The following is a 23,539-nucleotide window of genomic DNA, read 5'->3' on the forward strand; positions in this document are numbered from 1 at the left end:
CCTTGCCAAGGCACAGCCCTCACACCACTAGAGGGATAACAACAGACCACCAATTTACTACATTAAAACAAGGCTGAGTAAAGCCCACGAAGATCTCCTTCACTGCACAAGCCCGAAGGGATGCTAACCGGACAAGAAAATCACCTCAGTGACTCAACCCACTCAAGTGACGCACCCCTCCTAGGGATGGCATGGAAGAGCACTAGTAAGCCAGTGACTCAGCCCCCATAACAGGGTCAGAGGTAGATAATCCCAGTGGAGAGAGGGGGTGATTCGTCTCTCCAGTGCCTTGCTGTTCCCCTTATCTCCCCTGGGCCAGACTACACTCAATCATAGGACCTACTGAAGCGATGAGTCTTCAGTAAAGACTTAAAGGTTGAGACCAAGTCTGCATCTCTCACATGGATAGGTAGACTATTCCATAAAAATTGAGCTCTATAGGAGAAAGCCCTGCCTTCAGCTGTTTGTTTAGAAATTCTGGGAACAATAGGAGCCCTGCGTCTTGTGACCATAGCATACATGTAGGTATGTACCTTGAAATTATAGTGTAGAAAGTCCTGGATTGCTGGATTTCTGATGCTATGTATTGGCCAATGAGAGCCTTTGAAGCCACTGGTCAGCCATATTGGCACTTCTCAGAAAAGCAGTCCTCCATAGGAATGAATGGATTTCTACAGTATTTCCTTTAATTGTTTCAAGGACAAAATCACATGTTTTTAAGTACTTTTTGTTGTAGTGGGGACAGTAACATTAGTATTTTTAAACATTAGACTTTAAGGAAAAGGTTTTAATATCTTAATTTGTATTTGTATGTTTAGCTCTCATAATATATTTCAAAAGTGTGCATTAAGGTGTCTGTAATAGAATATATGTGGCAAAAACAATTGTAGACGTTAGTAAATGCAATTCTATAGCTTCCAAAACATTCTTTACAATGGTGGGAAAGTGTCAAGATGGAGGCATGGGGGCTTCAGAACAGCACCCCTGTCAGTCATCATGTGTATATATACAGTGCATTTGGAAAGTATTCAGACCCCTCAACTTTTTCCACTTTGTTACATTACAACCTTACTTTAAAACTGATTAGATTGATTAAATCTAGACACAATACCCCATAATGACAAAGAAAAAACTGTTTTTTAAAAACATTTTTGCAAATACAGTGGGGAGAACAAGTATTTGATACACTGATAATTTTGCAGGTTTTCCTACTTACAAAGCATGTAAAGGTCTGTAATTTGTATCATAGGTACACTTCAACTGTGAGAGACGGAATCTAAAACAAAATCCAGAAAATCACATTGTATGATTTTTAAGTCATCAATTAGCATTTTATTGCATGACATAAGTATTTGATACCTCAGAAAAGCAGAACTTAATATTTGGTACAGAAACCTTTGTTTGCAATTACAGAGATCATACGTTTCCTGTAGTTCATGACCAGGTTTGCACACACTGCAGCAGGGATTTTGGCCCACTCCTCCATACAGACGTTCTCCAGATCCTTCAGGTTTCGGGGCTGTCTCTGGGCAATACGGACTTTCAGCTCCCTCCAAAGACTTTCTATTGGGTTCAGGTTTGGAGACTGGCTAGGCCACTCCAGGACCTTGAGATGCTTCTTACGGAGCTCCTTAAGTTGCCCTCGCTGTGTGTCCCTGGAAGCCTGTTTTTCAGACATAAGGAAGTGGATGGTGGCAAATGTTTTACTTTTAAACTCAGACAAAACAGATATACTAGTTCTAGGTCCCAAGAAACAAAGAGATATGCTGTTTGATCTGACAATTAATCTTGATGGTTGTAAAGTCGTCTCAAATAAAACTGTAAAGGACCCAGATCTCTCTTTCGGCGAACATATCAAGACTGTTTCAAGGGCTGCTTTTTTCCATCTTCATAATATTGCAAAAATACAATTTTTTGTTGTCTGAAAATTATGCAGAAAAGCTAATCCATGCTTTTATCACTTCTAGATTACACTACTGCAATGCTCTACTCTCCAGTTACCCGGATACAGCACTAAATATACTTCAGTTAGTGCTAAATACGGCTGCTAGAATCTTGACTAGAGCCAAGAAATGTGATCATATTACTCCAGTGCTAGCCTCTCTACACTGGCTTCCTGTTAAGGATAGGGCTGATTTCAAGGTTTTACTGCTAATTTACAAAGCAATACATGGACTTGCTCCTACCTATCTCTCCGATTTGGTCCTGCCGTACATACCTACACGTACGCTACCGTCATAGGAGGCAGGCTTCGTTATTGTCCCTTATTGCCCCAAACAACTGGAGCCAGGGCTTTCTCATGTAGAGCTCATTTTTTTAATGGAATGTTCTACCTATCCATGTCAGAGATGCATACTCTGTCTCGACCTTTAAGTCTTTACTGAAGACTGATCTCTTCAGTAAGTCCTATGATTGAGTGTAGTCTGTCCCAGGGATGAGAAGGGGAACAGCAAGGCACTGGAGAGATGAACTGCTCTTGCTGTCTCTGCCTGGCCGGCTCCCCGCTCTCTACTGCGATTCTCTGCCTCTGACCCTAGTGCCCTTCCATGCCATCCCTAGGACGGGTGTGTCACTTGAGTGGGTTGTGTCACTGAGGTGTTCTTCCTGTCTTTTTCACCCCTCCGTCTCAGCCTCCAATATCTATGCTGCAATAGTCTATGTGCCGGGGGACTAGGGTCAGTCTGTTCTATGTGGTGAAATTCTCCTGTCTTATCTGGTGTCCTGTGTGAACTTCAGTATGCTCCTCCTAATTTTCCCATCTCTCTCTCTAGCTGAGGAGGACCTGAGATTTATGACCATCAGGATTACTCCTGGCTGGCCCCAGTCCATCTGGTCATGCTGCTGATCCCGATCTGCTGTTTTGCCTGTGGCTATGGAACCCTGACCTGTTCACCAGACGTGCGATCTTGTCCCGGACCTGCTGTTTCGACCTGCTTTCTCTCTCTCACTCTCTCTACCACACCTGCTGTCTTGACTTCTGAATGCTTGGCTATTAAAAGCCAACTGACATTTACTCCTGACGTGCTGACCTGTTGCACCCTTTATAACCACTGATATTATTATTTGAACCTGCTGGTCATGTATGAACATCTTGTAAAATGATCTGGCATTAATGGCCATGTACTCTGATAATCTCCACCCAGCACAGTCAGAAGAGTTACCCCTCTGAGCTTGGTTCCTTCCTAGGTTTCTTCTTAGCTTCCTGCCCTTCTAGGGTGTTTTTCCTTGTCACTGTGTTTCTGTATCTGCATTACTTGCTCTTTGGGGTTTTAGGCTGTGTATCTCTACAAGCACTTTGTGACAACGGCTGATGTAAAAAGGGCTTTGTAAAATACATTTAATTGATTGAGAAGGTGTATGACATAAATACATTGAGTTTACTGACTAAATATATGAAGACGTTCTTTAATTGAGTCTTCAATATGGGATAAATTACATTATTATGTATGCAATGTGTATTTTCAAAATAGTACATATTTGAAACAGTATGTTAAACTTTCATTTAGTCTCCAATATGCGATAAATATTATGGAATATGAGATGAAATGGAAACACTTTACTTGACAGACACCCAGTGTCATAACCCATGGCCATAACCATGTCATAACAGCTGACAGAACTTGCCAAAACAGTCATAACATTGTCATGACCCAGATATTTACACCTGTTGTGATATATATTGTGTTAGTTTATGACACTTACAGTTGAAGTCGGAAGTTTACATACACTTCGGTTGGAGTCAATAAAACTCATTTTTCAACCACTCCACAAATTTCATGTTAACAAACTATAGTTTTGGCAAGTCGATTAGGACATCTACTATGTGCATGACACAAGTCATTTTTCCAACAATTGTTTACAGACAGATTATCTAACTTATAATTCACTGTATCACAATTCCAGTGGGTCAAAAGTTTACATACACTAAGTTGACAGTGCCTTTAAACAGCTTGGAAAATTCCAGAAAATTATGTCATGGCTTTAGAAGCTTCTGAAAGGCTAATTGACATAATTTGAGTCAATTGGAGGTCTACATGTGGATGTATTTCAAGGACAACCTTCAAACTCAGTGCCTCTTTGCTTGAAAAGTATCTATATCCACGGTAAAACAAGTAAAATGAGTCCTATATCAATGTAACCTGAAAAGCCGCTCAGCAAGGAAGAAGCCACTGCTCCAAAACCGCCATAAAAAAAGACAGACTACGGTTTGCAACTGCACATGGGGACAAATATCGTACTTTTTGGAGAAATGTCCTCTGGTCTGATGAAACAAAAATAGAACTTGGAGGAAAACATTGGGAGGTTTGCAAGCCGAAGAACACCATCCCAACCGTGAAGAACGGGGGTGGCAGCATCATGTTGTGGGGGTGCGTTGCTGCAGGAGGGACTGGTGCACTTCACTAAATGTTAGGAATTGTGAAAAACTGAGTTTAAATGTATTTGGCTAAGGTGTATGTAAACTTCCGAATTCAACTGTATATAAGAGTGTCAAAACCCACATTTATTGAAGAAAAAAAATCCCTGCCAAGAAGTTTCCTTCCGTTTTAAAGTTTGTTTTTTAAATCCTTTGTTGTTTTTGTAATGAATTCATTGCAGTCATGTTTTTTCATCATATTTTAAGTAACTTGTAGAAAATACACGACATCAGTTGTCATTTTACATGGACCAAAAAATATACACTATATGACACTGTCAAGAAGCATTATGACCATCATAATCATATAAGCCAGATCGGCCTACCACGTACATTCCCTTATATAAGTCATCAGTCAAAAATAGGGTGTCTGGTCCTACTCCTGAAATCTGCTCCTGCATTCATTCCAGTCATCAGCAACAGAGCATTGGGGTATGTGCATGTCTGACATCAATGTCTGCGCAATTACAATGAGAATTTAATATGGTCATTAACAAAAAAGCATACATACAACAAACATACTGTTGACATGTAGGCTATGGTGTAATATAATATTTTGCCTTGTGTGGTAGGTTTTGTGGGCTTTGACACTGATGTAGGTGTCATAACCAGCCATAAAGTAACACAATATATGTCACAATATGCAGTATGTGTCATGACAGTGATCATATTATAACAGGTTATGACAAGTTATATCAGCTGTATTGACATATTATGACATGGTTATGACCATGTCATAACATGTTATGACACTGGGTGTCAAGTGTTAAGGATGAAACTAACCCAGTATGAATTAGCTCTCCAATTAAAATCCATTGAAATATTTTACATGATCATATTTGACAATAGGTTATAATTATTAGAAAAATCCAATCATGGTTTTTCATCAGTGCCTTTATAGGTTTAGATGTTTCTTTGCTGCAAGTCTGTATTTTTGGCCTATTTCTTGACATCCAAATGCAATCATAGTTGCTGTATGTGGAGTCTCAATCACTGAAAAGGGTTTAACCGAACTACCGCCTGGGAGGCACGTGTTTCCGCGTGTGATGCGTGTTGATACCGAATTGAAACAAGAAAAAGTGTCAACAAAGTCCATACAATGAATGACGTTACTGGATATAAACATATCACATCATCATCACACAATTCACTGCCGACACAATCTGTTTAGAAGTGGTTCAGAGATCAGAGCTTCTCTCCCTGTCAAAATATTCCGCGTGATACCGTAATGTGCAGTGCATGGCCGGACGCAAATTCTACAGCGCGGCAGATGGCTTGATTGAGGATTTTCGTTTGCGGGATAGGTTGTAGTCTGACAGCAGTATCAGACTACAGAGTGCGCACCTAGGGGCCTGGTATATATACACTGCTAAAAATAAATAAAGGGAACACTAAAATAACACATCCCAGATCTGAATGAATGAAATATTCTTATTACATACTTATTTCTTTACATAGTTGAATGTGCTGACAACAAAAATCACAAAAAAATGATCAATGGAAATCAAATGTATCAACCCATGGAGGTCTGGATTTGGAGTCACACTCAAAATGAAAGTGGAAAACGACACTACAGGCTGATCCAACTTTGATGTAAGTGAGGCTCAGTAGTGTGTGTGGCCTCCATGTGCCTGTATGACCTCCCTGCAACGCCAGGGCATGCTCCTGATGAGGTGGTGGATGGTCTCCTAACAGATCTCCTCCCAGACCTGGACTAAAGCATCCGCCAACTCCTGGACAGTCTGTGGTGCAACGTGGTGTTGGTGGATGGAGCGAGACATGATGTCCCAGATGTGCTCAATTGGATTCAGGTCTGGAGAACGGGCGGGCCAGTCCATAGCATCAATTCCTTCCTCTTGCAGGAACTGCTGACACACTCCAGCCACATGAGGTCTAGCATTGTCTTGCATTAGGAGGAACCCAGGGCCAACCGCACCAGCATATGGTCTCACAAGGGGTCTGAGGATATCATCTCAGTACCTAATGGCAGTCAGGCTACCTCTGGCGAGCACATGGAGGGCTGTGCGGCCCCCCAAAGAAATGCCACCCAACACCATGACTGACCCACCGCCAAACCGGTCATGCTGGAGGATGTTGCAGGCAGCAGAACGTTCTCGACGGCGTCTCCAGACTCTGTCACGTCTGTCACATGTGCTCAGTGTGAACCTGCTTTCATCTGTGAAGAGCACAGGGCGCCAGTGGCGAATTTGCCAGTCTTGGTGTTCTCTGGCAAATGCCAAACGTCCTGCACGGTGTTGGGCTGTAAGCACAACCCCCACCTGTGGACGTCGAGCCCTCATACCACCCTCACGGAGTCTGTTTCTGACCGTTTGAGCAGACACATGCACATTTGTGGCCTGCTGGAGGTCATTTTGCAGGGCTCTGGCAGTGCTCCTCCTTGCACAAAGGCAGAGGTAGCGGTCCCGCTGCTGGGTTGTTGCCCTCCTACGGCCTCCTCCACATCTCCTGATGTACTGGCCTGTCTCCTGGTAGTGCCTCCATGCTCTGGACACTACGCTGACAGACACAGCAAACCTTCTTGCCACAGCTCGCATTGATGTGCCATCCTGGATGAGCTGCACTACCTGAGCCACTTGTGTGGTTTGTAGACTCCGTCTCATGCTACCACTAGAGTGAAAGCACCGCCAGCATTCAAAAGTGACCAAAACATGAGCCAGGAAGCATAGGAACTGAGAAGTGGTCTGTGGTCACCACCTGCAGAACCACTCCTTTATTGGGGGTATCTTGCTAATTGCCTATAATTTCCACCTGTTGTCTATTCCATTTGCACAACAGCATGTGAAATTTATTGTCAATCAGTGTTGCTTCCTAAGTGGACAGTTTGAATTCACAGAAGTGTGATTGACTTGGAGTTACATTGTGTTGTTTAAGTGTTCCCTTTATTTTTTTGAGCAGTGTATATAAATTATGCACAGATTTGACTGTACTCTATGCCTACATTAAAATCCACGCCAACGTTGCTTAAATTTGTCTTGAAAATATGCAATTAATGTAAATGTTTCATAAGAATGTCTGACTAAGGCTATAGAAAAAATAAAGTATGCAAGAACAAGAGGATTTTGTAACAGATAATTGTGTAACAAAGCATAATGGTAAGGATCATTTGCCAACCCTCATCCTCAAATGTGATATAAGGTAGGCTATGAAACATTGTTATTATTATTATTACTTGTGTATGCCTACTTGATTTACATTTTACTGCATTGTTAGGAGCCAGTAACATAACCATTTCGCTGCACCCGCTATAACATCTGTTAAACGGTGTACACGACCAATAAACTTTTATTTGATTTAGGTAAAAACCAATTCCAAGTAGTATTGTTTATCGTCTATACATGCACACAGTACAGGTAGGCTAACTGACAAAATAATGGAAACACTTGAGTAAATGAGGGTTCTGGCGGCTTGGTTATGGTGGTGGGGTGCATTTTCCTGGCATGGTTTAGGTTTACTCAACCGCTTAGAGGGCAAGGTAAACGCTAGTAAATACACAGCCATTCTAGTGATCACCTTCAGCCTACTGTATGGTGAATCTTTCTATCCTGATGGGAGTGGATTTTTTTAAATGTTATTTTATTTCACCTTTATTTAACCAGGTAGGCTAGTTGAGAACAAGTTCTCATTTGCAACTGCGACCTGGCCAAGATAAAGCATAGCAGTGTGAGCAGACAACACAGAGTTACACATGGAGTAAAAAATGAACAAGTCAATAACACAATAGGAAAAAAAAAGTGGAGTCTATATACATTGTGTTCAAAAGGCATGAGGTAGGCGAATAATTACAATTTTGCAGATTAACACTGGAGTGATAAATGATCAGATGATCATGTACAGGTAGAGATATTGGTGTGCAAAAGAGCAGAAAAGTAAATAAATAAAAACAGTGTGGGGATGAGGTGGGTAAAAATGGGTGGGCTATTTGCCGATAGATTATGTACAGCTGCAGCGATCGGTTAGCTGCTCAGATAGCAGATGTTTGAAGTTGGTGAGGGAGATAAAAGTCTCCAACTTCAGCGATTTTTGCAATTCGTACCAGTCACAGGCAGCAGTGAACTGGAACGAAAGGCGGCCAAATGAGGTGTTGGCTTTAGGGATGATCAGTGAGATACACCTGCTGGAGCGCATGCTACGGATGGGTGTTGCCATCGTGACCAGTGAATTGAGATAAGGCGGAGCTTTACCTAGCATGGATTTGTAGATGACCTGGAGTCAGTGGGTCTGGCGACGAATATGTAGCGAGGGCCAGCCGACTAGAGCGTACAAGTCGCAGTGGTGGGTGGTATAAGGTGCTTTAGTGTCAAAACGGATGGCACAGTGATAAACTGCATCCAGTTTGCTGAGTAGAGTGTTGGAAGCAATTTTGTAGATGACATCGCCGAAGTCGAGGATTGGTAGGATAGTCAGTTTTACTAGGGTAAGTTTGGCGGCGTGAGTGAGGGAGGCTTTGTTGCGGAATAGAAAGCCGACTCTTGATTTGATTTTCGATTGGAGATGTTTGATATGAGTCTGGAAGGAGAGTTTACAGTCTAGCCAGACACCTAGGTACTTATAGATGTCCACATATTCAAGGTTGGAACCATCCAGGGTGGTGATGCTGGTCAGGCGTGCGGGTGCAGGCAGCGAACGGTTGAAAAGCATGCATTTGGTTTTACTAGCGTTTAAGAGCAGTTGGAGGCCACCGAAGGAGTGTTGTATGGCATTGAAGCTCGTTTGGAGGTTAGATAGCACAGTGTCCAAGAACGGGCCGGAAGTATATAGAATGGTGTCATCTGCGTAGAGGTGGATCAGGGAATCGCCCGCAGCAAGAGCAACATCATTGATATATACAGAAAAAAGAGTCGGCCCAAGGATTGAACCCTGTGGCACCCCCACAGAGACTTCCAGAGGACCGGACAGCATGCCCTCCGATTTGACACACTGAACTCTGTCTGCAAAGTAATTGGTGAACCAGGCAAGGCAGTCATCTGAAAAACCGAGGCTACTGAGTCTGCCGATAAGAATATGGTGATTGACCGAGTCGAAAGCCTTGGCAAGGTCGATGAAGACGGCTGCACAGTACTGTCTTTTATCGATGGCGGTTATGATATCGTTTAGTACCTTGAGCGTGGCTGAGGTGCACCCGTGACCGGCTCGGAAACCAGATTGCACAGCGGAGAAGGTACGGTGGGATTCGAGATGGTCAGTGACCTGTTTGTTGACTTGGCTTTCGAAGACCTTAGATAGGTAGGGCAGGATGGATATAGGTCTGTAACAGTTTGGGTCCAGGGTGTCTCCCCCTTTGAAGAGGGGGATGACTGCGGCAGCTTTCCAGTCCTTGGGGATCTCAGACGATATGAAAGAGAGGTTGAACAGGCTGGTAATAGGGGTTGCGACAATGGCGGCGGATAGTTTCAGAAATAGAGGGTCCAGGTTGTCAAGCCCAGCTGCTTTGTAAGGGTCCAGGTTTTGAACAGTTGCATATTGCGGGGACTGTTCGATGCTATTGCAGTCCGCCACAGGATGTTTTTGTGCTGGTCGAGGGCAGTCAGGTCTGGAGTGAACCAAGGGCTATATCTGTTCTTAGTTCTGCATTTTTTGAACGGAGCATGCTTATCTAAAATGGTGAGGAAGTTACTTTTAATGAATGACCAGGCATCCTCACCTGACGGGATGATGTCAATGTCCTTCCAGGATACCCGGGCCAGGTCGATTAGAAAGGCCTGCTCACAGAAGTGTTTTAGGGAGCGTTTGACAGTGATGAGGGGTGGTCGTTTGACTGCGGCTCCGTAGCGGATACAGGCAATGAGGCAGTGATCGCTGAGATCCTGGTTGAAGACAGCAGAGGTGTATTTGGAGGGCCAGTTGGTCAGGTTGACGTCTATGAGGGTGCCCTTGTTTACAGATTTAGGGTCCTACCTGGTGGGTTCCTTGATGATTTGTGTGAGATTGAGGGCATCTAGCTTAGATTGTAGGACTGCTGGGGTGTTAAGCATATCCCAGTTTAGGTCACCTAACAGAACAAACTCTGAAGCTAGATGGGGGGCAATCAATTCACAAATGGTGTCCAGGGCACAGCTGGGTGCTGAGGGGGGTCGGTAGCAGGCGGCAACAGTGAGAGACTTATTTCTGGAGAGAGTCATTTTCAAGATTAGTAGTTTGAACTGTACCCCCATCCACAGGGCATGAGTGGTTACTGAATGGTTTGATTGATGAGCATGAAAACTATGTAAACCATATGCCATGGCTGTCTCTGTCATCAGATCTCAAGCCAAATGACCACTTATAGGAAATTCTGTAGCAACGCCGAGACAATGTTTTCCACCACCATCAACAAAACACCAAATTATGGCATTTCACGTGAAAGAATGGTTGTCGCATCCTTTCAATAGAGTTCCAGATACTTGTAGAATTTATGCCAAGGCGCCTTGAAGCTGTTCTGGTGGCACGTCCACCTATTAAGACACTTTATGTTGGTGTTTCCATTATTTTGGAAAGCTGTATGGTGTATTTATTTCCATGAAATAAGAACATAATTATAGCCTACTGAAATTCACGTTTTCATTAATAGGTCATTATAAGTAAATAGGCTATGCATTTTTACCATGTTATTATCACTATTCCGAGCTATAATGTAAAGTCGTATCGGACATTTTACGGAATGCACCTTTCAGTGGGCCTTAGACCGCTTTCCGCTCCCTCTTTGGCTCTGGGTGACTTCATCGTTTGGGCCATGGATTGGTGGAACTGAGACCATATCATGCACACGTGACCCCTCTTTCTGGGAATGTTCCTGGAAAAACGAGCGCTCCGTCAACAAGGAAAACTAGGAAAGGCAACAATGTAAAACGAAAAAACTCAGTGCCCAGACCCTAGACTGGTAAAGAGTACACACTGATAGACTGCCAGGTCGTGCATTTAGAGGGCAGCTCGTGACATATTGTGGATTGTTTGTTTAATATATCCCTGAAAATATCATACATCATGCAGGATACCAAACAAGTGCTCCAGATCTTTCGTTGCGCTGTGTGGCTCAAGTTTGAATTGCTGAGGACATGAACTGTTTAACCAGTGCAGGTAAAATGAATGATCAGTTGCAGCAGCCAATATAAATGTTCTGCGTTATTGAATGTATGTTCTCCAATACAGAAGAAGCCTTATTGTAATGTGGTTTCTATGCCAAATAGTGGTTTATGCACCAAGAAGACGTGAATTGAGAGATTCGGCATCATATTTTGTTCGCAGCATTTAGCCTATTAATCATTTTTTAATACAATCACATCACACTTTACTCAACATAATCTTAAGTAGTAAGCTACTGAATCTCATTGCATGTTCAATATTGGCTATCGGCGATGAAGTCTATGTTTGGCTATAGGATGTATCCAGATTACCGTAGCGCAAACTAGACCACTTTCGTGTAGAATGGTGAAACATTTAAATAAACTGTGAAAAACGTGAAATATTCCTAATTAGTGTCATTTGGTTCTAGGAGTTAGGCTGCAGAAGATCTTCTGAAAAGGCTATTTCAATGGTTAGACCTCTGGGGGTTTCAAGAACGCACTTAGGCTCGTAAAGGTGAGAAATAGCCCCATTTCAAAAGCCGATTTTATAAAAAATAATTATAGGCCTAGATGTGAGCCTACAACTTTAGTCTAAGACATACTGTATTTTCCATTAAGATTTGACAAACGACCATAGTAGTTAATGTAGTGAGTGGAATTATTTGGACACATATAGGACGCATAGGCTATTCAACACAGCAAATTATTCAAATCATGGAGTGATGCAAACACAAGTTCATTTATAGGGCTAAGGCGTCACAATGTCTGGCTTTTGGAAATTATTTAAATCATTTTTATACAACTGATTAGGCTCCTATCAATTTGTATGTATGATCTTTAGTTGATTTGTGTGTATGTTAACGTTCTTTTTAAGACTTTGGATGGGATACATACAGCTAGGTGTCTAAAACAGATTGAGAACCATCGGATGCCCAAATCCTCCGGTGTACCATTGCCTTCAGGCCCAATGATTATTCCGACCAGTGCCCCCGACAAATCGCTCAATGCAGTCTGGCTAAAGGACAGCGAGCTGGAGCCACGTCGAATTGAGTCAAGAGAGGATGCCGCACGGTTGCAAAGAGCCATGTCTCACCTTCAGGAGTCAGGTTGACATATTTTCGTTATTGTAGGCCTACATTTCGATTTATGGACTATTGTAGTCAGCTGTCTGTGAACACATTTTCTGTCTCCTTAGAATGCTCAGACAACAACCATATTGCATTAGACCTACAGCCGATTGAAATGTCATGTTGCATTTTTTTTTTTCACTATTCAAACTTTGTCTGACATGAATGTAGCCTAACATTTAAATTCAGATGACATTATGTAAGGAATGTTTGACAGACTAAACGTATTGCACACTTATGCGTCTAATATTCCCAGCTGCATGTCCCTCTCCCTCTTGCTCATGCTCCCCTCTGTGTGTTTTGCAGGCTGGTACTGGGGCCCCCTGACAGCTGCTCAGGCTAAGCAGGTTCTGATTGATGCTCCAGAGGGGACTTTTCTTTTGCGGGACAGCTCCTACCAGGGATACCTCCTCACCCTATCTGTGAAGACCAGCCTTGGCCCCACACACCTCCGTATAGAGCACGCCACTGGCATGTTTGGCTTCGACTCTGTAATTGTGGCACGGCCACGACTGCGGCGGTTTGAGGGTGCTGTAGATCTGGTGCAGCACTATGCCCTGACTTACAAGCATCTGGCCACTCAAAATGACACAGGGGGGGGTAACCCTTCGGTCCCTACAGAGAAAACTCTGCAGCTCAAACTCACCCGGCCCCTCCATAAAGTCTCCCCTAGTCTCCAGCACCTTTGCCGCATCACTATCAACCAGCATTCTCGCTGTCACCAGGACTTACCCTTGCCTAGGCGGCTACGGGACTTTTTGCTGGAATACCCTTTTGTGTTGTAGGAAATGTTAATCAGATTTTTTGATACTCCTGAATTGTACTGTTAAATCTGACAATTTCGATCAATGTCCTAATATAGTGCTGAAAAAAATAACATACAAAAGACAATAGATAAGAGCTTTGTTATTGCTTTATAAACAGTATTGAAGAAAGATTATTGCATTAGAAATGGACCACATTAATTAAAAACACAATACACTATTTCACCTCATACCATGGCTTTTATTGTGGGGGATTTTTGATTAATATGAATCATAAAGATTTCCGGACCATAGTCTTGCTGCAAAAGTGGCTGATCTGAGTGTCCTATTCATTCCTATTTTTTTCTGAATCCTGGAGTGTAACTTGGTCATTATCAAGGTTGTGTAGTTTTAGCTGATCTCACTAAGGTTTTTTCTATTTTCTAAAGACTGTCATTGTGGTAATCAATTTCAGGTCCAACTTAGGTTTCCTTATAGATCTTTGAGATGCTGAAATAACCATCTCTTGAACTGAGGAATAACACAATAACAAACAGCAAAATGCTGCTTGTGAAGCTTCCTCATATCCTTCAACACTGCCTTATGTGTAAATGAGTGTGCTTTCTATCATGGTTTATTTGCTTTACCATTTTGCAGAGCTATTTGGATTTGACATGGATCTGTTTTCATGTGTGACAGTAGCCAAATTAACTCCATTAATATTGTTGTTCTTTTTTATGATGATCACTGATCTATGTCTCAAGGTCGGGGGAATTGGCCAATTGAAACAATATAAGAATGCAATGCGAGAGAGTGTGGCATGTTTTCGCTTTTTTTTTGTGGTTATACTTTGGTTAAGTTGTTTAACAGGGAGCATTAAAATCTTGTATTGGTAAAAAAACAAATCACTGTCTCTGTTTGTTTATAATTTTGGACTTGAGGGAATATGATTCAATATAGAATTGTTGTTTTTAGTCATTAGACTGAATACGTTCCAGAAGGCTACAATAAACCCAAATGAACCTAGAAGATATGCTAAATTAATGAACCATTATTTGTGTTTCCATGAAATGTTCTGCTTTTTAAATGTGAAAATCAAGTATAAGCCTCATCTATTGATTTTGCCACAGAGTAATTACATGTTTTTAGATAAACCATTTTGTAATAAAAATGTGATCTTTTATAACTGCCCATTTTATACCTGTCCCTGTATCTGCCTCTTGAGAATGATTGAGAATAGCAAATGTGCATTATGACAGTATTTTGATTCATCTCTTGACCTGGTTTGCTCAGCTTCAGCTCACCGCTCTTTCTAGGAAAGTAAAGACAGGGAAAAATGCAGTGCTCTTTAAGGAAACCATAGAAACTACGAACAATAGTGTGTGTGTGTGTTTGCTGCAGGGTGTGTGTGTGTGTGTGTGTGTTTGCTGCAGGGTGTGTGTGTGTGATGGGGGAGGGGGGAGGAGTTCTGCACTTGTAAGCCCTCTTTGACCTTTCCCAGAATGATTAAGCCTGTTTCTGTTTGACCCCATCTTCACCCATAGGTTCTCTGGTGAAGGTTCTCTGGTGTTTCCTTTAATTTCAACATGGACATTCATGGATTATTGTACAAAAACAATCTCCCCACTCCCAGTTTACGTCATTACAGAGAGATACTGCATGAGTGCACAGCAAAGGTTGGGGCTTATGCTGTAGTCATATGATATATCACTAATGCAGAGGTGTGTGTGTGTGTGTGTGTGTGTGTGTGTGTGTCTGAGTGTGTGTGTTTTTGTTGAGTGACTCACCATTCCTGGAAAAAGGATTCCTGAAGGCTGCTGCAACCACAACTCACCCCTAGATGATTATCACTCAAAGCACCAACTACAGAGAGCAGAAGAGAGATGGACAGACAGAGAAAGACAGGGTGTGGGATAAGACAATTTTGAACAATCACTTTTCATAATTTGCCATATTCATTCATGGCTTCTGTTTCTGTCTCAATAGACATCTTTATTACAGTCTTTTTTATTACACACACTTATCTACCGCTTACTTCCCAGTAAGGGACTTCCATAGAAGACCCTGACCTTGAACATAACATACTGTTCTGTAAATTATTGAAATAGCGGGTATGATTCATGAAAATACATTTATGACCTTTTTACTGTAGATTGAATAAACACAAATATACTTCTTCAGAGTTCATCCTCTTACTCCAGTGTAGAAGTGCTCTTTAGAACTGCCCAAATAATCACATTATTCTAGGTTCAAACTGCAGCAAAAACAGCAGAGCAACAAGTCCATGTAGAGTACATGTCCATGTATTGAATTAATTTAGGTTTACCTAGACCCACAAGTAAAAAGATGATTTCATCTCCCCAGAACCAACATGAGTTGAGGTCTTACAATAGGACAAACTTACTCATGCCAAATATGATTGCTCTTTACTTTCTCCATCCCCTCAAAATCAAATCAAATGTTATTTGTCACATGCTTCATAAACAGGTGTGGACTAACAGGCCCTTCCCAACAATGTAAAGAGAAAAATATAGAAATAACAGAAAAATAATAACACAAGGAATAAATACACAATGAGTAACGATAACTTGGCCATATACACGGGGTACCAGTACTGAGTTGATGAGCAGGGGTACGGGGTAGATACTGCATGTATATATAGGTAGGGATAAAGTGACGAGGCAACAGGATAAATAATAAACAGTAGCAGCAGTGCATGTGATGAGTCAAAAGAGTTAGTGTAAAAAGGGTCAATGCAGATTATCCGGATAGCTATTTGGTTAATCATTTAACTATTTGGCAGTCTTATTATAGCTTGGGGATAGAAGCTGTACAGGACAGGGTCCTGTTGGTTCCAGACTTGGTGCATCAGTACTGATTCCCATGTGGTAGCAGGGAAAACAGTCTATGACTTGGGTGGCTGGAGTCTGACAAGTTTTAGGGCCTTCCTCTGACACCACCTGGTATAGAGGTCCTGGATGGCAGGGAGCTCGTCCCCAGTGATTTATTGGGCTGTACGCACTACCCTCTGTAGCACCTTGCAGTCGGATGCCAAGCAGTTTCCATACGAAGTGGTGACGTAGCCAGTCAAGATGCTTTCAATGGTGCAGCTGTATAACTTTTTGAGGATCTGAGGGCCCATGCCAAATCTTTTCAGCCTCTTGAGGGGGAAGTGGCGTTGTCGTGCCTTCTTCACGACCGTGTTGGTGTGTTTGGACCATGCTCTCGACCCACTCCACCACAGCCCCCTCGACGTGGATAGGGGCGTGCACGGACATCCGTTCCCTGTAGTCAGTGAAAATGTCAGGGAAGACTGACATGGTGAACTCCCCAATAATATCGGGTGAATCTCAGAACATATTCCAGTCAGTCCTAGCGAAACAGTCCTGTAGCTTTCTCCATCCCTGACTAATGACACATTTTTCCTAATGTTCAGCATAAGTCACCATGGTCTACCTACTCTATGGCTCACACAATGCATGTTTGTTTCCCCCCAATTTTGACTAAGGATTATCAATTATTAGCCCTATGTATTCTCTCATTGTGTCTGCCTGTAGTTATTTGTATTCATTACCAAACATGATCCATTACATGATCCAATTGTCATGCATCTCCATCCCTCTTTCCCCATTTACAATATAATTTCAAATGTTCTCTGAACTGGCTGCCTATGAGACAGAAAGAGACATCTGTTTACACAAGCTTGTTCTCTGTTTTCTAGGGTCTAGTGAGGGGAGGGGACTGGTGGTGCAGAGCCAGAGGGATGGAGGGTGAGAGAGGGATGCGCAAAGGCAGCTGCACTCAGAAAAAAATGGAATTGCAATTCCAGCAGTCTTTTTCCTGGAAGTAGGGAAATACTGTGAGATTCCACTCTCTCACTGCTCCCACCACCACTTCCAGCACCCATCCCCCATACATGCCTAGCCCCTCATACATGCATGCATAAGCTACTCCAACACAAAGGCATTTCCACGTCAATATGCCCAGTGAAAAATAAATCAATATTGTTGCATATGATTGGGCTCTGGAGTTTTTCTTGATCCTATTACCTGGCCAGAAAAAAGTATTGACCCTAGTCAAGGATTAATTCCACCCTTACAACTAAATCTCAACCCACCATACAACTATCCACCAAAAAAGAAAAATGAAAACTAAACACAATACATAACTAGTATACCAAAGAGTTTAAGTGGCTATGACAGTACTTGAATGCTGTACAGTATGAGTTTTGCGACACCTACCGACACATCAGGGGCATAGCTATCATTCACCCTCTGTTTGTTCCAGAGACGTTTCATTGGTTGCTTCCATCCGTTACTCATTGCTTGCATTCGTGGGTTGGCTTGTCAATCAAAGTGCTATTTTGTTTTCTTCCTGGTTAGCTTCACAGTGACAGAGGAGCAAAAACATTCGGTGAGTGTTCATTATAACTACTTTTCTAATCATGGTAAATTGGACACATAATTTAGAGCTAGCAATGTGGTTATCCGCAAGTGATACTCTTCTAAAACACTTGCAATTATTAAGCCAAATGTAAAAATAACTTGAGCTGCGCCAGCCAATAAGCTGTGCTGTCAGATTGGTATGCGACAGCTAGCTAGCTAGAGCTGCTCAATTTAGTAAGCTAAACGCACGATGTATGACATTGCTTGCATAACAACTTTAACGAACCAAGAAATAAAGATAATAGGCTAGCTAACATCGGATTAGTAGTAGTGGCTAGTAGTTAGAAAGCCATCATACAACCCGGTGTCGTGACTCGTGCGGTGGTGGTGGCCAGCAGCAGCTTTTTTGCTTGTTCACGTGCGTCGTCCTGGGCGCAGATTCATTCAATTCTTCTTATCTAAATCTTTAAATTATTTGTATGAGTGTTATTTCACGAAATCCGATCTCAGCACGAGCAGCATTTTACCCAAATCCACCCGTATGGACATTGTGTGGATCACATAACTATAGAATTGTATGGCATATCCAAATAGAGTACCACAGAATGAGTCATAATACCCATACAACCTAGCGGTCAAAGAAGGAAATGGTTCCAATCGTTTTTCCACAATGGATTCTTCCCATAGGGGATTTTAGAAACGGCTAAAATAAGGGCTATGTTTCGTGTAGGATTACCCTGGCATGGTGTGTTGATAACCGTGTACATCTCTCTAGGGCAAGGTGACTTATCAATATATTGACCTGTATTTACCCCCCCCCCCAAAAATGAAATGATAATGTGGCAATCATAAAGACCTACAAATGCCATGATGATTTGGACGAGACTGCTGAATTGAGGTAAAGGTAAGAATTGCTGCATTAACTATCTAATGTTAGCTAAATTTAGTAATGAATAAATTGGCCAAATTCCTTTTAAATGGGCAATTCTGTAAACGGTCTTGTGCCCGTTTTAAATTGACACAATGCCTGTTAGCAAAGGTGTCAGCTAGAGATGACGTGCAGGAGCTTGCAGTGATTTGTAGTCTTGTATGATGTCTACTTTGACTCTAATTAGCTTTTTAAAATCTAAGAGTAAATAGAGCTGAGCTGAGCTTGGCCTCTAAGACCCTCACAAACTTCTACAAATGCACCATTGAGAGCATCCTGTCAGGCTTTATAACCGCCTGGTGCAGAAACGGCACTGTCCGCAACACAGCCCAACGCATTGCCGGGGGCACATTGCCTGCCCTCCAGGACAGTTACAGCACCCGGTGTCACAGGAAGGTCAAGAAGATCATCAAGGACCACAGCCATCCGAGCTACGGCCTGTTCACTCCAGTACCATCTTGAAGGCGAGACTGGGAAACAGCTTTTATCTCCAGGCCATCAGACTGTTGAACAGTCACCACCAGCCTTAGTCACTATTCTAGCCGGCTACCACCCAATACTTTAGCCTGCACCTTACTGCCCTGTGTACATAGTTATTGAACACTGGTTACTTTAATAAAGTTTGCATACTGTTTTACCAACTTTAGGTGTATATACTGTATTCTATATAACTACTGCTGTACGCACCTTTTCTATCCATATACTGTCCATACTGTCTTTTCACACCATTATATTTATGTACATTATATATTTTTATTTTCTGTTCTGACTTTGCTCATTATGATGTTTCTCAATTTTCTGGATTATGTGTGTATTTATTTATTTGTATTTCTAGATATTTCTGCACTGTTGGGGCTAGAAACACAAGCCTTTTCTGCACCTGCTATAACATCTCTGTATCTGACCAATAAACTTTGATTTGAGCTGCTCAAAGTGACAACCATTTGAGAGCTGCGCGCTCTTGCTCTCCATCGGATTATTCCGCTCAAACTAGGTTGTGTATGGGCGTGTGTGATTATTAATCTACATAACAAACTAAGAGCTTCAGGAATTAATCTGTTTTTTCATCATTTTTATACAGTAACCTAGATTGAAAAATAGCATTATTACAATATTTTTTCCACAGGCTGAAGCGGGCCACTGATGTGGATGATTTACTCGCCCGGAGGGTTTCCAAAACCTCCCCTGGCCAGCGGGCAGCCCTGTATGTTGAGCCCTGATCTATATAAAATCTGGATTAGGAATTCTCTGCCCTTTTTCCCTCTTTTGTATATGCCTTACCAGCATGTGACCTTTTGGTCTTTTGCCTCCCTCAGGCTTATTTCACACTGATTTGTGAAGGAAGAGGAGACCATGTGGAAGTCACATGAACAACAAGGATGAGACAAAAACAACTGGGAGTTAACTTGTTGAGGAGAGGACTGCTGCCGCCCAACTTCTCCCTCCAACTGGGGATTTGCTGCCTGTCCCACCCTCCACCCAAACATATGCAATGAACAGCACTACTCAGCCCCCTGCCATCATAGACGGGGATGTGGCAGTCAGTTCCGTGTTGGTACCATTCTTCCTCATCACCTTTATCGGGATAGCTGCAGCTGTGGTGAGTGGCTAACAGGGACATCACATGTTGGCCTACATCGATACGGTGAAGAATTACTACTTTGATGAGCTACAGCTTTAAAAAAAAACATTTTTTACCAGCTTAACTACATTTTCTTTAATTGCAGGTGATGTATGTGCGCAGGAAGAGAAGGTAACTTGCTTTTATGAATTCATTTTATTCTCTTCTTTATTGCTCTCAGCATGTGTATGGTTGCTTATTAAATTGGCCAACTCCTTTTGAACAACACCCAGAATTCCTGCAATAATGTCCAAAAAGAGTCTTCTTACATTGGTCACCATGTCACGGTATACTCCTTTCCTATTGTGTGTTTTAGAATTGACAGGCTCCGGCACCAGTTGCTTCCAGTCTATACCTACGACCCCTCAGAAGAATTACATGAAGTTGAACAGGAAATGCTGTGGAAAGAGGAAGATACTAAGGTATGATTTAACCATCGCCTTTGTCTATGAATCAATTGATAAGCTACAGTAACATCCGGGATCCCTTCCTATGTGGCACTTTTATTCCATACGAAAAATAAGATGTGAAACTTTTACAAACACTAGATGGCGACATTGGCCACGCATAAATATAGGCCTTTTTTAACGTAATGTAGTCACAGATAGAGGAAGGAGACGGATGTCTCAAAGGATGTATACATCTGAAGCATCCATTTAGAACCTCTACTCACCACCAAGTATGGCGATGAGAGGAATTCCAGTGGTAGGGAATGTGAGAAGATGCAGCTAGATGACATTTGTCTGACATTGTGCAAATGTTCTCATCGATGAAACATTCGATATCAATACAGTTTTCTGTTCCCAAAATGACAATATTTTATGAGCAGCGTGCACTAAGTTTTGTAGACTTGACCATTTGCCAAAGTTTCAAGAACTTGCATTGTTTAGGAGGAGTCCAAAGGCAAATTTGAGTTATTGCACATTCACACTTCACAGAGAAGGCGTTCCCTAATGGAAATATGGAAATGCATGCTAAAAAGGGCCAATAAGATCTTGCAAGCCCGTACTTGGCTCTGCCCACCTCCTTGCTTGTTCTGCCCACTATGCTTAATTTGCCATTGGAAACAACACTGAGATATACAAATTTAAAAAACTCCGCTGGCCAGTATCTTTGATGTAGTAGTATAAAATGGAGCAACTTTTGGCTCATCTTTGTTTGTAAATTTAAAAAATAAAATAAAGATCAGTCAAGAAAGTAGAGCTGTAGAATAATCGCTTATATGTGAATTAGAGTATGGATCAGTCTGACTGCGTGTTGGATGCCTTTCTATCTGATTCTTCCAGACAATTTTGTCACCTGACATGCTATCACTTTACATTTGCGTGCGGTATAAACTCTGTGTCGTCCACGTGGGGGAAGAACTCCAAGCTGGATCTGTTGGAGCTTGATCTGTTGTTTCCAACATGGGTGTAAGTCAATTCAGCTTTAGGCACACTTTGTGAGTCACTCGAGAGATTTGCACAAGGCGTTGACTTCAAATACAACAGCAATGAGGAAGATGAGTTGATCTAAAATCTAGTATGTGTCTTCAGGTGGTGAAGGGTTGGGCACGGTCCTACCAGCAGCAACGTCCCCTGTTGATGAAAGATGCCCATGCATGAGTGTGTTGGAGCAGGACATCGATCTGTGCCATCCTACAGATCAGTGGAGTTAACCCTTGAGATGCCAGATTTGTCAATCATTAAACATAAAGTTTTTTTTAGGAAAAGCATGATAAATGGGAACAGCCAGTCATACCTTTGCATCATCATCTTTGTCATTATCATCCATCAGTCATCACCATCTCTGTTGGAGCATTTACTTTGTACAGCGTCAGCCTCTAAGCTAAGGGGAGGTTGGTTATTCTGTGAACCTCTGAAGCCATGCCCGTTTTCACGAAAGCCATACCCTAAACCACGACACGTTGGCTAACTACTAGTGGACATTATTTATTTGAGACTATTTATTCATTATTTTTTTAACTGTGTTTGTGTGTATGATTATGTGGGTGTTACTGCAACATTTGCCTTAATGTCCATTGTTACTGTTTTAACTAGTACTATACCAGTGAGATTAGCAAAGCCTTGACCTTGGGTAGGATGCTTCCCGTTGTACTACTAGTTTTAGTGGTGTAAAATTAGGTTACTTATGTCCCTCACTATTCAATGTCATAAGTTACACAGATGTGCAGTCAATCAATTTGAGTCCTGCAATTGTCCTTGTTTGTTGCACTGTGAATACCATTATCAAAGCAACCAAAGTAATACCTCCTTCTCGTCATCATCCAGATATGTGATGATAAAACGGTGGTGAAGAGAGAGCAAGATTGTTTCCTGTTCTCTCTCTATTTTGTTTCACTTGAGTTGTTTCAAACATCACATTCAGAAATAGGATGTGCAGAGAGAGAGAGAGAGAGAGAGAGAGCTCTCTGGCTGTATCTGGGATGCCACATAATGGCTAATGAATGTAGATAGTGAACCAACCTCCCCTACCCCACCCACTCCTCTCCATTATTTAGCTGTGACTACTGCCCTAAAAATGTCCTGTCTGGAAGACAGGGCAACAGGATTGTTGTTCTTCTAGCAGAAGAATGTCATCGGCCTGACTGTATGCAGGAAACCTCATGTGTCGGTAAAGAAATGAGTGAACAGTGATTCATCCTTGTATAATGTGCTCTAGTCTAGGTTACCCACCTTTCCTCCTTGCATTTGTGAATGTCATTCAGGATGAGAGTTGAAGGCTCCCATTTGAAATCAACCATCTTATCAGCGCATGTATATGTATGTAGGAGTCCACTCAAATTTAAACAGGGAAATATCATGTATTTCCATTCATTTGAATGTGGAATTTAGACTTTTGACTTGAATAATTGACTTTTTCCTGAATGCTAACAGCTATGTATTACGCTCCACTATTTATAAAGTCGGAGTTAATTCCCATGCACATTAAACAATGCATTCGATTTAAAATGCGGAGTGTGTTCTGAAAAGAAAATACAGGATAGACTACTGATGAAAAGACAAATTCTACATGTAATTTTGACATAATTGACAATTTTGACTTATCAAGATTTTGCACACTTGTTCAAGACTGATTTATTTTTGTTGCTTTTCAATTGAAGCACTAATTGTCTGTCCATGAAGTAAACGTGTATGCATCTTAGTGAGAATATGGACTTTTTATAGATGGTCTGGATGTAAAGCAGAAATAAAATGGAAAGGAGTTCCTATCCTGTCTTTTGTAATCATTTGATATCAGTAACAATTGGAGAAACTGAA

General features: G+C 41.9%; 2 protein-coding genes and 1 long non-coding RNA gene across 6 annotated transcripts; 2 read left to right on the forward strand and 1 right to left on the reverse strand.

Annotated features, from left to right (window-relative positions):
- Positions 1 to 1,501: 1,501 nt before the first annotated feature.
- LOC124045878 lies at positions 1,502 to 18,353 on the reverse strand. Of its 2 annotated transcripts, none has more exons than XR_006840914.1 (3): positions 17,587 to 18,353; positions 15,133 to 15,208; positions 1,502 to 1,663 (listed from the first exon to the last, which is right to left on the reverse strand). It is a non-coding gene; the product is annotated as an uncharacterized LOC124045878 (long non-coding RNA). The 2 variants fall into 2 exon arrangements; XR_006840913.1 differs by lacking the exon at positions 1,502 to 1,663 and adding an exon at positions 13,521 to 14,657.
- Positions 11,213 to 14,250, forward strand: LOC124045872 (suppressor of cytokine signaling 2-like). Of its 2 annotated transcripts, XM_046365632.1 has the most exons (4): positions 11,213 to 11,488; positions 11,904 to 11,989; positions 12,350 to 12,581; positions 12,909 to 14,250. In XM_046365632.1, exons 3-4 carry the CDS (start codon positions 12,404 to 12,406, stop codon positions 13,385 to 13,387), a joined length of 657 nt encoding a protein of 218 aa, XP_046221588.1. In that variant the 5' UTR covers positions 11,213 to 11,488; positions 11,904 to 11,989; positions 12,350 to 12,403; the 3' UTR covers positions 13,388 to 14,250. The 2 variants fall into 2 exon arrangements, with proteins under 2 accessions (XP_046221588.1, XP_046221589.1); XM_046365633.1 differs by lacking the exon at positions 11,904 to 11,989.
- On the forward strand, positions 17,617 to 23,490 carry LOC124045876 (small integral membrane protein 29-like). Of its 2 annotated transcripts, XM_046365636.1 has the most exons (6): positions 17,697 to 17,758; positions 19,785 to 19,862; positions 19,975 to 20,258; positions 20,386 to 20,411; positions 20,596 to 20,701; positions 21,815 to 23,490. In XM_046365636.1, the coding sequence occupies exons 3-6, from the start codon at positions 20,151 to 20,153 to the stop codon at positions 21,881 to 21,883; spliced, it is 309 nt and encodes a 102-aa protein (XP_046221592.1). In that variant the 5' UTR covers positions 17,697 to 17,758; positions 19,785 to 19,862; positions 19,975 to 20,150; the 3' UTR covers positions 21,884 to 23,490. The 2 variants fall into 2 exon arrangements, with proteins under 2 accessions (XP_046221593.1, XP_046221592.1); XM_046365637.1 differs by lacking the exon at positions 19,785 to 19,862 and having other exon boundaries at positions 17,617 to 17,758.
- The last annotated feature ends 49 nt before the right edge of the window (positions 23,491 to 23,539 follow it).

This window comes from Oncorhynchus gorbuscha, linkage group LG10, assembly GCF_021184085.1.
Source record: "Oncorhynchus gorbuscha isolate QuinsamMale2020 ecotype Even-year linkage group LG10, OgorEven_v1.0, whole genome shotgun sequence".
Lineage (NCBI taxonomy): Eukaryota > Metazoa > Chordata > Actinopteri > Salmoniformes > Salmonidae > Oncorhynchus > Oncorhynchus gorbuscha.

Excerpts from the sequence above, each read along its gene's own strand:
- LOC124045876 (XM_046365637.1), top strand. The coding sequence starts at position 20,151 with ATGAACAGCACTACTCAGCCCCCTGCCATCATAGACGGGGATGTGGCA. Across the intron at positions 20,259-20,385 it reads TCGGGATAGCTGCAGCTGTG|GTGATGTATGTGCGCAGGAA; the intron begins GTGAGTGGCTAA and ends CTTTAATTGCAG. Across the intron at positions 20,412-20,595 it reads TATGTGCGCAGGAAGAGAAG|AATTGACAGGCTCCGGCACC; the intron begins GTAACTTGCTTT and ends TGTGTGTTTTAG.
- LOC124045872 (XM_046365632.1), top strand. The coding sequence starts at position 12,404 with ATGCCCAAATCCTCCGGTGTACCATTGCCTTCAGGCCCAATGATTATT. Across the intron at positions 12,582-12,908 it reads GTCTCACCTTCAGGAGTCAG|GCTGGTACTGGGGCCCCCTG; the intron begins GTTGACATATTT and ends TGTGTTTTGCAG.